The sequence below is a fragment of the Mastacembelus armatus genome, chromosome 4 (assembly GCF_900324485.2).
Source record: "Mastacembelus armatus chromosome 4, fMasArm1.2, whole genome shotgun sequence".
In the NCBI taxonomy this organism is placed as follows: Eukaryota; Metazoa; Chordata; class Actinopteri; order Synbranchiformes; family Mastacembelidae; genus Mastacembelus; species Mastacembelus armatus.
Window position 1 is genome coordinate 8234587 of NC_046636.1, and position 12572 is coordinate 8247158.

At 39.4% G+C, this 12572-nt stretch overlaps 2 protein-coding genes across 2 annotated transcripts; both read right to left on the reverse strand.

Moving 5' to 3' along the window:
• Positions 1 to 335: 335 nt before the first annotated feature.
• On the reverse strand, positions 336 to 8725 carry LOC113139835 (amyloid-beta A4 precursor protein-binding family A member 3). The gene is made up of 11 exons (XM_026323413.2): positions 8247 to 8725; positions 6268 to 7270; positions 6002 to 6032; positions 5743 to 5888; positions 5454 to 5540; positions 4437 to 4622; positions 3520 to 3699; positions 2495 to 2707; positions 1795 to 1914; positions 1175 to 1315; positions 336 to 1050 (listed from the first exon to the last, which is right to left on the reverse strand). The coding sequence occupies exons 2-11, from the start codon at positions 7255 to 7257 to the stop codon at positions 979 to 981; spliced, it is 2166 nt and encodes a 721-aa protein (XP_026179198.1). The 5' UTR covers positions 7258 to 7270; positions 8247 to 8725; the 3' UTR covers positions 336 to 978.
• A 121-nt stretch (positions 8726 to 8846) lies between these two features.
• pex11g (peroxisomal biogenesis factor 11 gamma) lies at positions 8847 to 12151 on the reverse strand. The gene is made up of 5 exons (XM_026323414.1): positions 11770 to 12151; positions 11182 to 11379; positions 10809 to 10987; positions 10206 to 10274; positions 8847 to 10085 (listed from the first exon to the last, which is right to left on the reverse strand). The coding sequence occupies exons 1-5, from the start codon at positions 11830 to 11832 to the stop codon at positions 9869 to 9871; spliced, it is 726 nt and encodes a 241-aa protein (XP_026179199.1). The 5' UTR covers positions 11833 to 12151; the 3' UTR covers positions 8847 to 9868.
• Between the last annotated feature and the right edge of the window lie 421 nt (positions 12152 to 12572).

The following is a 12572-nucleotide window of genomic DNA, read 5'->3' on the forward strand; positions in this document are numbered from 1 at the left end:
CATGCTCTTGCACCATTAATAATAACTGTATATTTACATCATAAATGCAGCAATAAACGCGTTACTTTATTAGTACCAGTTGCATATAATTACATTTATTAAAATAGACAATACTTAATATTCTTAAAACACTGTCATTTAGTGTAAGTACTTTGTAAGTTACATACTGTATATACAATAGCAAATATCCTAATTGTAATATTCAATAGTTTTATCTCAGCAGTAGCTAACAAAATGTCATTTGCTTTTCAAAACAATTTTATATATACAAAAAGCAAGTTTGCATCTGAAACTTTTTTTCAGCAATCACTGACTACCAATAAAAAACATCAAAACAAGAGCTTAAAAATGATTTTAATGACCATTCAAAACAGCGAACTCTTAAAATATAAGCATCTATCATTTAAGGCAGTTACCTTCAGCTGTTCATGATCTCTGCTCCTTGTCAGGCACAGTCAGGGAAGCACTATACAGATTGCACTAAACAGCCTTTGTTTGTCAGACACCTGTTGATATGCATGTGTACGTGAGGGACTGGAAGCACAACGACATGAAATAGGCAGACCCTTTGTCCTAATTGAATAAGGTTTCACCTTCAAGCACATTTACCTCAGGCACACTGGAAGAACACCAGGGTGAAAGGCTTATATAAAGTACAGTATTCTTGATGCAGTTAGTGAAGTTAAAAAGAAAAAGAAAAGCACTTATACATTATTGCATCTCAGCTACCGCTGCCATTGTTAAATATCTGATAAATAAAAAAATGAGAGTTAATGTACTGTATATCCCTGTCATTTTAAAATATCCTCTCACGACATTCAAAATTTCTTTACATCTTAAAAATATATATCTTGACTAGTTTTTTGTAGTCAGTGGTGTGACAACAGTTTATGATATGTAGTACGATCAATTGCATAACAGTTTCTCAGTTTGGCAAAAGTTCATATAGATTTTTGTCCTTGACACATCAGGACGTGCTCAAAGAAACACTGGCTGTTCTTGTCCTGTTAAGAGTCGATACGTTGAGGCCGGCATTGTCTTCAAGTGAATCTGCCCAGAGAGAATATTTATAAAGTGAGAATGTTATTTTTCGATTCTAAACATAAATATTGAGTGAAATGACTGTATTTGAATCATGTCTAGCTGGGCATGTAATAATTTAAGGTCCTCATACCTCTCCGACAGCATTAGTCAGAATCTGGATGATCTTGTCATGAGGTGTGGCGACTACACTCTGCCCGTTAATTTCTATGATGCGGTGTCCAACACGGATGCCTCCTCTCTCTGCTATACCACCCCGCATTAGACTGCAGATCTGCAACAGGGGAAAAGGAAAATTTTAATGTCAAGACCAATGGACATGTGCTTGAAAGCTTAAAAAAAACAAAAACAAAAAACAACAAGTAGCTGAATATTCAAATTTATTCAAGTTTTGATCCCAAGGTTTAGAAAATAAACTCCTTAAATACTTAAATTCTAATGCAGCATTCTGCATTAAACAACAATTTCTCAATTTTCCTTTTATTATCCAGGGCCATATGTACACTCTGCTCTAGCACTTTATACATTTACACATATTCCCACTATTGGAAATATTGCCCACTTAATTAAGGTGCATCTTGACTGTTAATGTTTAAGGAAGGGTAAGTATGCCCATAACCACCGCTTGCTTTCCTCCAGAAAACGTGTTTACATTAATAGCACTAAAACAACGCAAAACAGAACAAGTGTTGAGGTGAGATGAACCACACCTGATCTAATAGTGACACATTAAAAATATCAATATTGACGTACAATGCCGTCCTCCACGCTGAAGCCCAGCTGAAACTTGGGATCTGGCCGCTTGATAATCGCCATGGTGACCGGAGGGCAGTGAACAATGCTGAGCTTCACATACTTTTGGTTTTTCAGGTCCTGAGAGGAAAACAACGCAAATCAAAGCAACAAATGAAACTGGTACTGTAAAGAGAAGAATACTGAATACATTAAATACTGTAGAACCTAATGGTTTAAAAAAAGTGATGGACTTAAAACAACTTTGTATTTTTTCCATTCCACACGATCAGTGCTCTTTACAAGTCAATGGAGCTGAAGGTGATTTCTTCAAATATCTTCAAAATATTCAATTTACAGGAATGTAAGACCAAGAAACACTGCAAATCAGCACATTTGATAAGCTAGAATCAGAGAATGTTCGACACTTTCTCAAATTCTGCATGAAAAATGACTGTTTCAGCATTTGAATTCACTATAAAAACCAATACTGATCCACTTTAATACTGCATGGAAACACAGTGCCATCTAGTGCATCCTAAGGATTGTACATAAGCAAGCTCATTTGAACGTACACACAAATATTTTTGCAAATTATCTTAAATCTCTCTGAGAAATGAAGTCAATCCTGATTAAACCAAACTAACAGAAGTTTATTATTGTTAACACTGATAATACTATCACTATAGATATACGTTTGTGTCGAGTCTACTCTTCTTACACGGATAATGTTCTGGCAGGTGGTGATAGGCAGGCCCACCAGACTGGTACCGTTGACGGACATGATGCGATCACCTATACTTAGCTCTCCGCAGCGCTCCGCAGGACCCCCATGAAGGAGGTTGGCTACCACCACAGTAGGCAGGATGGAGCCCCAGCCTGACTCCACCACTGCCAGCCCCAAGATCTCTCCAGCAGACTTGGTGATCACTACCTGAATCATAGGACACACAGGAATCTGGTTAACCAATGAGTTTGCTAAAATGATCAACATGTGAAAGGTATTGGCATTTCAGTCTATGCTTAAACTATTTCTTAAAAATAAGAAGCTTTTATTTAACAGCAGATATCTCATCTATTTTAACATCATAGCACAGCACACACTATGTGAATGTGTGGTATGCAACACAAGTGAATTATTAATCTCTTTGCAACCGTAAGTGTTAATACTTAAATCCAACGTTTGACTTTAGTAGAGTTAAATCCCTGTGAAATCAAAGGCAGATGCAAAAGGCAGCGTGGACAATATACATTCACAATATTCCACAGCACAATACATGCTACACCGAGTATTTGCATACAGGAGCCACGCTTCGTGTACAGTCATACAATACACAATAATTTTTCACCATGTGAGGTTCCACTTAGGTTTTGCACATGTTGCTATACTCTACTTCCTTGGAAGAACAAGTAGTTGAAAAATGTGATCTTTTGAACATACAACCCCTGAATAAGTACAAACAGAAACAAACTGAGCAGACAGATGGACAGAGATTAAGGATAATGCAAGAGTAGTTTGAACATTTTCATTGGACATTTAGATATTTATTTTCAGTCAAAGTGGGTCGGCACTGGGATTCTTCTCACATGAATACTGTTACACTGTACATACTAGGCATCCTGTTAAAGACCACCTTCTGAAACTCATGACTAGGAGCCCATCTTTGCAAATGAGAAATTATCACTACTACCACAAAGAAATCATAGAACATCTGTAGTCTGTTAGGCCACAGTTCTTTTGCTTACATCTCGGAGGTTCTGTGAGTCAGAGAAGTGGGCCAGGTCTCCGTTATAGAGCTCCTGATTTTCCAGGTAGTCACTGTACTCGCCAGGCCTCAGATCACTGGCTTTAATGCCATTGGTCTGAAGGAACTGCTGGTAGGCGACACCAAACGCCTGGCCGATAGCCTGGGCGATAATCTGAGCCTGAATGGATAGACAGGAAGGAGCAGAGAAAAACAACAAATTTTGGTCCCATTCATGTCTTTTGAGAGACTTTCAGGTGTGAACAGTAAATTTCTTCCCACACTCTATTACTGTTTTCACACAAATTACAGCAAATTAGTTCATTTGCAAGATATGTAACACACTGAACTGTCATCAAATCTGAAAAAGTCCCCTACTTTCACATAAAATTGTCAGCATTTCATTTATTTATAACATTTAACTTTTCACTTGACCCCATTCATTATAAACCTAATTTCAAAACAAAACTTTCACATTAGATTAATCAGGTTGGGGAAAAACAAGAAGCAGTGGCCTCATGGCCTTCAGTATCCCGCAGCTAATTAGTTTCTAAAACAAACTCTTTCTTCTCCTATTCAGTCCTGCCAACATTGGGAAACTGGGACACCAGCCAGACCATTTTTACATTCAGGAGAACTCGTTGGCCAACTGGTGAAGGAAACCAGGCCAAGGTGAAGCAGAAATTGTTGTCTAGCAGAAAATAACATGTTTGATCTAAGTCTGAACACTGGAAAGAGAAAAAGATATGTCAGTATTATCTTGAACTGTCAGCCTTTTTGCAGCTAAAGGTACAAAACTACAAATGAAATTAAGCAATTAAATTTTGGTCACTACGAAGGTCATGAAAGAACAGCAGGCAACCATTTTTTTTTTTAATCCTCAAGCCATGTTGGTATAAGACCTTTCAATGGACTCACGTCTTCAGAGGAGAAGACATGACATATCATCAAGCACTTCTTCTGAGGCCTTGAGGAGGATGAGGAAGAGTTAGTGGGCGAGTCATCATCCTGCCCCTTACGTTTCCTTCTTGCCATCAGGACCACAATGTCACCAATGTCGGCGATGTAAGAGATCATCTGTAGAGCGTGATCCATCATGGCTTCCTGAGTGAAAAATGACAAGAGGGTGTTTTTTTTTTTTTTTTTAAGCCAGCCACGACATGCAGCTCGACTTGCACAGACTTGTACCTTGCTTTAAATAGTTGCAAAGAACATTTCCCCGCCTTTATATTTTCCTATTTAGTCAGATGTGTTATTAATACCTGGTTGTCCACTTTCAAAAAGAGGCCATTTCCTTTAGCTGAGATGTAAGATAGTAACATGTCAGAAGGTGCTCGACTGATGAGTTTGTTTAAATGCAACAATTGGGATCCTTTTTAAAAAGACTTATAAAAAAAAGAATAATATAAATAAATGCAATTTTCCATTAAAATATAGTAAAATTAGGTGGGTGAAATAGTAAGGATAAGATCTGTAATATGACAAACCAAGATGTCAAAATAAAAAAAAAAATTAAAAAAAAGACCGAACAGCTATTTTTAAGCATGGTGTAGTGAGGCCCCATGAGACATGTTTTAGTATTTTAATTCCATACCTTTTCAATAACATATTTAAACAATTATTTCACCCACATCATTTGAAATCATTCAAAAGCCCATGTAGACTTGGAAGAAGTAAGATGAGACTTATACTGTTTTTTTTTATTATTCAAATCCATCCTACAACCTAAAATTCACTTCAACTAGTAAAATCCAACCAAATTAAAGTGGTGATATTAACACTTTAGTAAGGCAGATGCAACACGTTTGTAGCGGCTCAACTAACAATACTGAAAAAAAAATCTAATTGAGAGCAAATGTTTAAGTGGTACAGGGAAATTATAATGCAGAGATGGATGTGGTCAAAATCTAGAACAAAAAGACCAGCAAAACATACCTGTGTGTCAGCAGTGAGCACTTTGACCCGCTGTGTGGAGATGAATAGATCCACCTCTGTCATAGGCTGTGACTCTCCCTCTGGAGCCTGAAGGAAACACAGTTACATTTACTATACATTACCGGCAATGGGTTAGTTACCACTGTTCAACATCTATAAACACATCCACACATCCCAGTTAATGCTGTCCAGAAGATAAACTGGTGTCACAGGTGAAGCAGGTGTATAGAGTCATCCTGCTTCCATTTCAAAACAAAATCCACTGTGAGCATTTCTTAAGATAATCTACCTTTATTCTGTCCACAGCCTCCTGAGCCTGAGCCATGCGAGCATTTGTAGATGGGTTCTTCTCTGATTTGATCTGGGTGGAGCCCAGGTACTTGGCACCAAATATTACTCCATCCAACAGGTCTTCAGGGTCACAAGGACCAGGCACTAACATTTAACACACAATGACATATTTTAGCTTGTTTTGCATGACAGTGTGGTATCTGACAGACAAATTTCTGCTGAAAGTTTACAACACGAGGAGTAATGAAGTGACTAACCATCTTTATATGAAGGATGGTCATCAGCACTCTGCAGTGGCATCAAAGAGAGAAATTAATTTTACATTCAAATTAAAAGTTGATGTCATGATAGATCATTTTAGTTACTTAACCTTAAAAGATCAAACTTGTACTGGTTAGAGCATTATACGATAAATACTGGCAGACAGAAAAGCTCTAAGATCCAAGTTAGAACATTGGCGTCATATATAAGTTCAAAGCTCATCCTCCTGCATGCTCATTTTAGTAATAGTTCCACAACCTACATGCTCGTTCTCTGCTGCAGCATCCACCTCTGGAGGCTCCTCTCCCAACTTCATCCACACTGGTTCAGGATACTCATCATCAGTCAGGGAACCGAGTGAGTCATCCCTGTGCCGCCAACGATGACCATTCCCATGATGCCCCCAGAACCTCTGAGCATCCTCCTGACTGTAGGAAACTGACACTACAGCATCCACCTCCCCTCTGTGGGCCAGACAGGTGGGATGGGGTGTAGCTCCAATCTCTGTGCACTGCAACAGCCCCAGCAGGTCTCTCTGGTGATTTTCAGAGAAGAGCAGCCCTGTGGTTTCAGTGCTATTATCTTTTATTTGGGAGGAAGCACATTCTTCCAGCTCAGATAGGCTTGTGCAGTGATAGGGAGGTGGTGTCTGATACTTAGGACGACGTTCTTCACCCATCAGCTGAAGCTGGCTCAAAAGACTGTGGATGCGGCTATGGTCTTCATCCCCTGATCCCCTGTTAGCAACCTCCTCTTCAGTGGCATAATCCCTAAATGTTGCATCGTCCTGGTTTTCCCCATGTGCCCCCATGTCTTCAACCCTCTCCCTTTTCTCCTTGTTAGGTACTACATTATCTTCCTGCACTTCCACCTCAACCTCCTGTAATGGCCCTGCATTATTTCTCATCAGCTCTTGCTGGTTTATGTTGAGCTGAGTCAGTGTGTCACTCGTGTCCAGTGGTAGCAACACTGATTCACCTGGACTTGGCTTTTCCAGGTCATCAACAGAGCAATGGCAACTGGAGTCATCTGCTGAGTCTACCTCACTGGATGAGTCAGACCTCCAGTCTAATGGAGGAGGCTCGATCAGGTTGTATGTGTCCAGCTCCTCCACTTCTGAACCTGGCAGCGCTGCCTCACTTTGTCTGCTGACCTCAACCTCAGAGGCACCATCAAGACAGACAGTGTCTGAAAACTGGGTGCCTGACGGTGCAGAGGCTGACTGATCAGCAGAGCTGACATCTGAATCCATTTTGTAAAAAAGCCTGTCAAGAAATAAGTGGAATTACTATGCTTATTCCTGGTTTAGATCACAATCCAGCAGACTCATCAGGACATTTGTTCACAGGCTCAATGTTCAATGTAATTAAACATCAAAAAGCCATAATACCAATATAAATAAAAGCTACGGCACTAATAGGCTCCCAGTAAAAGTCTCTTTAGTGCAAACAGACAACAGTTGTATCAGTTAAACCCAGAACCATCTGAAGTACAATCCCCCCTCGTTCCCCAATGACAAGATAGAAAGAGCAGCCTACAGGTCAAAGTACTTGGACAGCATGTATAATGTGTCTAATCATCAAAGGGACCCTCCGATGTGTTTAAGATGCATGCAAAACTTCACTCAAAACCCTAACAATTTTTAGTATTCTCTATAAGTAAATGCAGTAATACCTTCTAACAACTTTGAACAATGTTTTTACAAATTAGTCAGGTCTTCTGGTAAATTCAGCAAGTACGTGATCGACAATATAAATATGTATAAATTACGTACAAATTCACAGGTCGTGTTCACAGCGAATTAACGTTATGCTAGTTAACGTTAAACAACTTGATCAGAAAAATCCTAATATAATAAATCTATTTAGTGGATGTAACGTGAATGGTTTCAGTAAAAAACGTTACTATTTACAAGGGAAGGTTAGACGAAATGTTTGCTATGGAAACTGGCTCACATCGTGTGTGGAGGTGACGAACTGCACAGCTGACAGTACAGGAAACTAACAGTATTGTTAAAAAAACACCAAAAACCACATCTGAATTTGACTAACCCTCACTAACGCCAGCAACAATCTTAGCTGTATCGTTACAGGTAGCTAGCTTAAAGCTAACGCCAACTACCCCTAGAGCTAACATTAGCTAACCTAGCAGTCGTCTAACAGGGAGCTCATCAACAAATATATCGTTCTTCGATTAAAACACAGCGGTTTAAAGTTAAGCAGAAAGAATAGCGTCTCTCACCGGATATTTTAACTCTTTCTCGGTGTCTTCGTGCAAAGACAGAGACTCTTGTGGGTGCCACGACTGGTAAATTGACGTGGTTTGAGATTTAAGCCTGTTCCAACACTTTGGTTTTGGTATTTTAGTCATACTATCAATAGCGTTAAAGGTAACAATTCAACATAATCCACAGATTTAAAAAAAAAAGTCACAGTATCAGACTTTTCTTATTATTTACAGCCGACTCGACAGCTTTTATTTCTTCTCTACTCTAGTTATGCTGCGTTCACATGCTCCCACAAACCATCAGTGAAAATCCACCTTCTGCCAGCCCGTACACATTTTGCCGAACAATAAACCTTTAACATTTAAGATTTAGTCTACGATTGAATGTAATTATTATTTCACTATTTATAGCCATAAATTATGAATATGAAAACAAAAGCTGTCAGGCCACTGCATTTGCAGAAGTAAAATCAGCGTTTTACATGTCAGCAGTATTTTTGCTGTCCATTAAAGTATGTCCGTCAGAACTTGAACGGAACAAATTCACACGTCATATTTAACCTCCACGTCAGACACAATCAAACGCCGATAAATTGATCCAGCACAAGTGAAGTCTTTTTGTTAAAAACATTTTTTTACTTCATCTAAAATTACTATACATCTCATTTAGTTACATTTCCAGTAACCCCTTTCCCAGTTGACAGACTGTTTCCATATCAGTGTTTTCTAAAGCAAATAAACATTATTTTAGAATCTCATGGCCCTTTTTGTAGAAATTCCTTCAGAAAAATCTGACATTTCTTACGTTTTAACCAAATGCTGAGTTGGTCTTTAAACATTATACAACAGAAATATGATTTCAAGCCCGCCTTCACAATCATAACAAGGTGTTGCAATAAATTCAGTTTATGAATTATGGTATAAACCTAAAACATTATTTAAAATCAGTGGGTGGAATGTGTATCTAAATCAATCAGTCTTCTGCACTGTTGTAGTATTCCTCTAGGGATAACAACACAGCTGCAATTTCTGAATACAACCATTATTGTCAGTATGTTAACTACTTGTGATTGGCTCAGACATAGTGACTTAGTGGTTATAGCAAAAACACCTCTAGCCTGCCAGGAACAGGATGAAGTAATGAACAGCTTTGCATACTGACAAACTGGGATGAACACTGTAAGATGTCTTGCACTCCACAGGCAAATGAGCTGTTGTCCAGGTTAAACTTGCACAAAAAAGGTATTGCAGAATATAAAATTGCAGTGTTATGTATGTCTGTAGTATTATGTGCTGAATGCAAAAGTGGTTCACACCAGAAGCTCAGTCTGATTAATTTAGAAAGTTCATGTCATGCAGTATCTAAAACCAGCTTCCTAAAAACATCTTCAAATCCTGCCTCATGTCTAATGACTCACTAAAATGCCAGCTTTCAAAAGAGTTTCATTTTATTTATTTCCTGTGTAGTGGTAGGTCCAGGTGATTTTGATTTTATAATTTTAGACATTTTGCTCACTACAAGACTAAAATTAATCTCCTCAGACAGCCTGAGTCCAATCACGTTTTATAAAAACCTGCTATCATTTCTGTCACTGAACTTTTCCTCAAATATATTGTACATCACTGTGAAGTCAAGACTATGTACTGTCCAGCTGGTCCATGCTGCCAGTGTCCATCTGGATCAAACCAATCACAGAAGAGATGGAGCCCATCAGCCCAACCAGCCAGTTGGGGAACTGACCTGCCCACAGAAAACCAGGTGGCATCCAGTGAATGGCATTACTAAGGTCAGCCATGCTGCTGAGGACGGACAGAACCTCTCCTCGCATCTGTCTGCAGAGCTGAGAGGGATTGCTGAAGGAAAAAATTGCCAATTTATCATGACATGGTTTTAGAAAGGAAGGAAAAGTCCCAAAGTTAAGAAGCCTCTTATATTAATTACTGAACATTTGCAATAAACAGCAGAAACAACACCTGTTTCCAGCTCCTTCTCCCGTACACCTCCTAAGCTGCTTCTTCTTCAGCAGCAGAATTCGAAATGACCTGAAAAGCAAAAGATTCACAGCTCACAATGGAGGCGTCCTAGGCTCCATATTTAATATAAGTATAGCAAGAAATAGCTTCCCTTTAAGCTTAACATTGCTCGAGAGTTGGTGAGATTAAGTCAAAGAAACCTATGTGGTAGTTTTTGTTTTTCACATCTTATGTTTATGTTTAACATAATCTACATGTTGAAAAGGAAGGTCTGAAAAATTAACACAACCAGTAAAAATAATTGTATGAAACTGATCCCCCTTTGATGCATTTTGACTGATTTTAGGTGAAGGACAAACATGAATTCAGTTGAAGTAAATTGTCATAACCTTACACTGCTGCCATTATACAAAAAAGAACATATAATTTACAATATACAATAAGTAAAAAAATAAACTAAAAATATAATGCAGGAAAAGGGGATTTCCTTTATTTACTGTACTCTTTATGTATTCAATTATACATGTACTTCTGATTAATCAGATAGCCTGTAAGTGACATATTTATTTATTGTATCTGATGCCTGTGGACAGGTAACCTCACCGGAATATTCCCAGCAGCAGTGACACTCCCCACAGCACTGTGCTGAACAGCCACCATTTATCCGACTTCACTTTGATGAGCTCAGCGTCAGCAGCCCACGCGATGTGTTCACAGGGGTAGTAGAGCTGGTCGGCCACGTTGGTCAGCACAGATATCCAACGCACGCCTGCATCCTCTTCCTTTTAAAAGACACATTAAATCTATGAATGCTGCATAAGTAGACTGGCACACAATGAAACTATATATTCATGTATCTGTGAATATTTTCTTATTTTGAAATAATCAGACATATCTGTGAGTCTCAACAGCTGATGCCTGTTTAGCAGGGAATATGGACAGACAACCCCAGTATTATGTTTTTAGTGTCGCTCACCTCAGCTCCAAACCCATAGCTGTGGGAGTAAGACAGCATGGAGAGGTCATCGAACAGCCTCAGCACCGTCCTGCATTGGCTCAGCTGAGCAGAAAACAGCAGCAGACTTCTCCCGAGCCGGTGGGACGAAACATCTGCTTCTGCCTTACGGGACAGGAATCCTCCAACAAGCTGGGAGCCATAACAGACCGTCCTGATCTCAAAGGAGAAATGGGGAGAGAGAGAGAGAGAGAGAGAGAGAGAGAGAGAGAAGACACTGGGTAGCTCCAAAAAGCTGAATCATTTAACATTTAACCTCTAAACACATTCTTTTTATTATAATCATATAAAGTATTTCCAAATTTAAGCTGCACAAAACAGCAAAAGCGACATTCAGGACTCTGCCTGTGGTTATTTGTTTTTATCATACTGAGTTAACTGTCAGTGGAGCTGCCAGTTTTCCTCTGGATGTTTCAACTACCTGCACACTAGAAATGAACCATTAAAGCTTAGAGCATATATGGATCTAATGAATTATCCCAAGCTAGATAGGTTTCCAGTTGTTTATAATTTTGTAAACAGTCTAAATGTGGCTCCATGAATACTTACAACTTTATCTCTTCCTCTGTAGGACTCCAGCAGTCGGACCAGAGACTCCACGGACTGCTGCATGTTTGCCTGCAGCTCACTCACCTTGACGGCGCTGTGAAACAAATAAACAGCCTCTGGAGAACATGTCCACTATCACCAGCTTTTCCCTGGACCAGTACTCAGCTGGACTTTGACTCAGGAAGTAACCCCAAAACAGACTCAACCAGCCGACCGAGATAAAACACCCGCAGATATGCAAAACTACGACGCCGCATCGACGTTTCTGGATTGAATCTCACCCATTGCCATAAGGCCCGTGAGTATTTATATTAGTATTAATATATTATTTTCATATTTCAGTATTTGTATCATCTAACGGCGAGTTATTTTTCTTCTTCTTCTTCTTCCTTTTCTTTTTGAAACGAGACACAAAGATGTAGGCCCACTGCTCCCCCCTCTGTCTGGGCGACGTAATTTCTGTTTCAATCATCATGAGTCACAGAAAAAAGGTTCCTGGTTCGAAACCCAGCAGGGACCGTTCTGTGTGGAGTTTGCATGTTCTCCCTGTGCTTGTGTGGGTTTCCTCCAGTACTCTGTTTTCCTCCCACAGTCCAAAAACATGTATGCCAGGTTGATTGGTGACTCTAAATTGCCCATAGGAGTGAGTGTGAGTGTGTGTGGTTGTTTGTCTCTATGTGGCCCTGTGATGGACTGGTGACCTGTCCAGGGTGTACCCCTGCCTTTCACCCAAAGAGAGCTGGGATAGGCTCCAGCAGATCCCTGTGATCCTAAATAGGAATAAGCGGATATAGATGATGGAT

Excerpts from the sequence above, each read along its gene's own strand:
- pex11g (XM_026323414.1), bottom strand. The coding sequence starts at position 11,832 with ATGCAGCAGTCCGTGGAGTCTCTGGTCCGACTGCTGGAGTCCTACAGA. Across the intron at positions 11,380-11,769 it reads ACAGAGGAAGAGATAAAGTT|ATCAGGACGGTCTGTTATGG; the intron begins GTAAGTATTCAT and ends TTCTCCTTTGAG. Across the intron at positions 10,275-10,808 it reads CTGCTGCTGGGAATATTCCG|GTCATTTCGAATTCTGCTGC; the intron begins GTGAGGTTACCT and ends TTTGCTTTTCAG.
- LOC113139835 (XM_026323413.2), bottom strand. The coding sequence starts at position 7,257 with ATGGATTCAGATGTCAGCTCTGCTGATCAGTCAGCCTCTGCACCGTCA. Across the intron at positions 5,541-5,742 it reads AGGCTGTGGACAGAATAAAG|GCTCCAGAGGGAGAGTCACA; the intron begins GTAGATTATCTT and ends TGTTTCCTTCAG. Across the intron at positions 1,051-1,174 it reads TGACTAATGCTGTCGGAGAG|ATTCACTTGAAGACAATGCC; the intron begins GTATGAGGACCT and ends CTCTCTGGGCAG.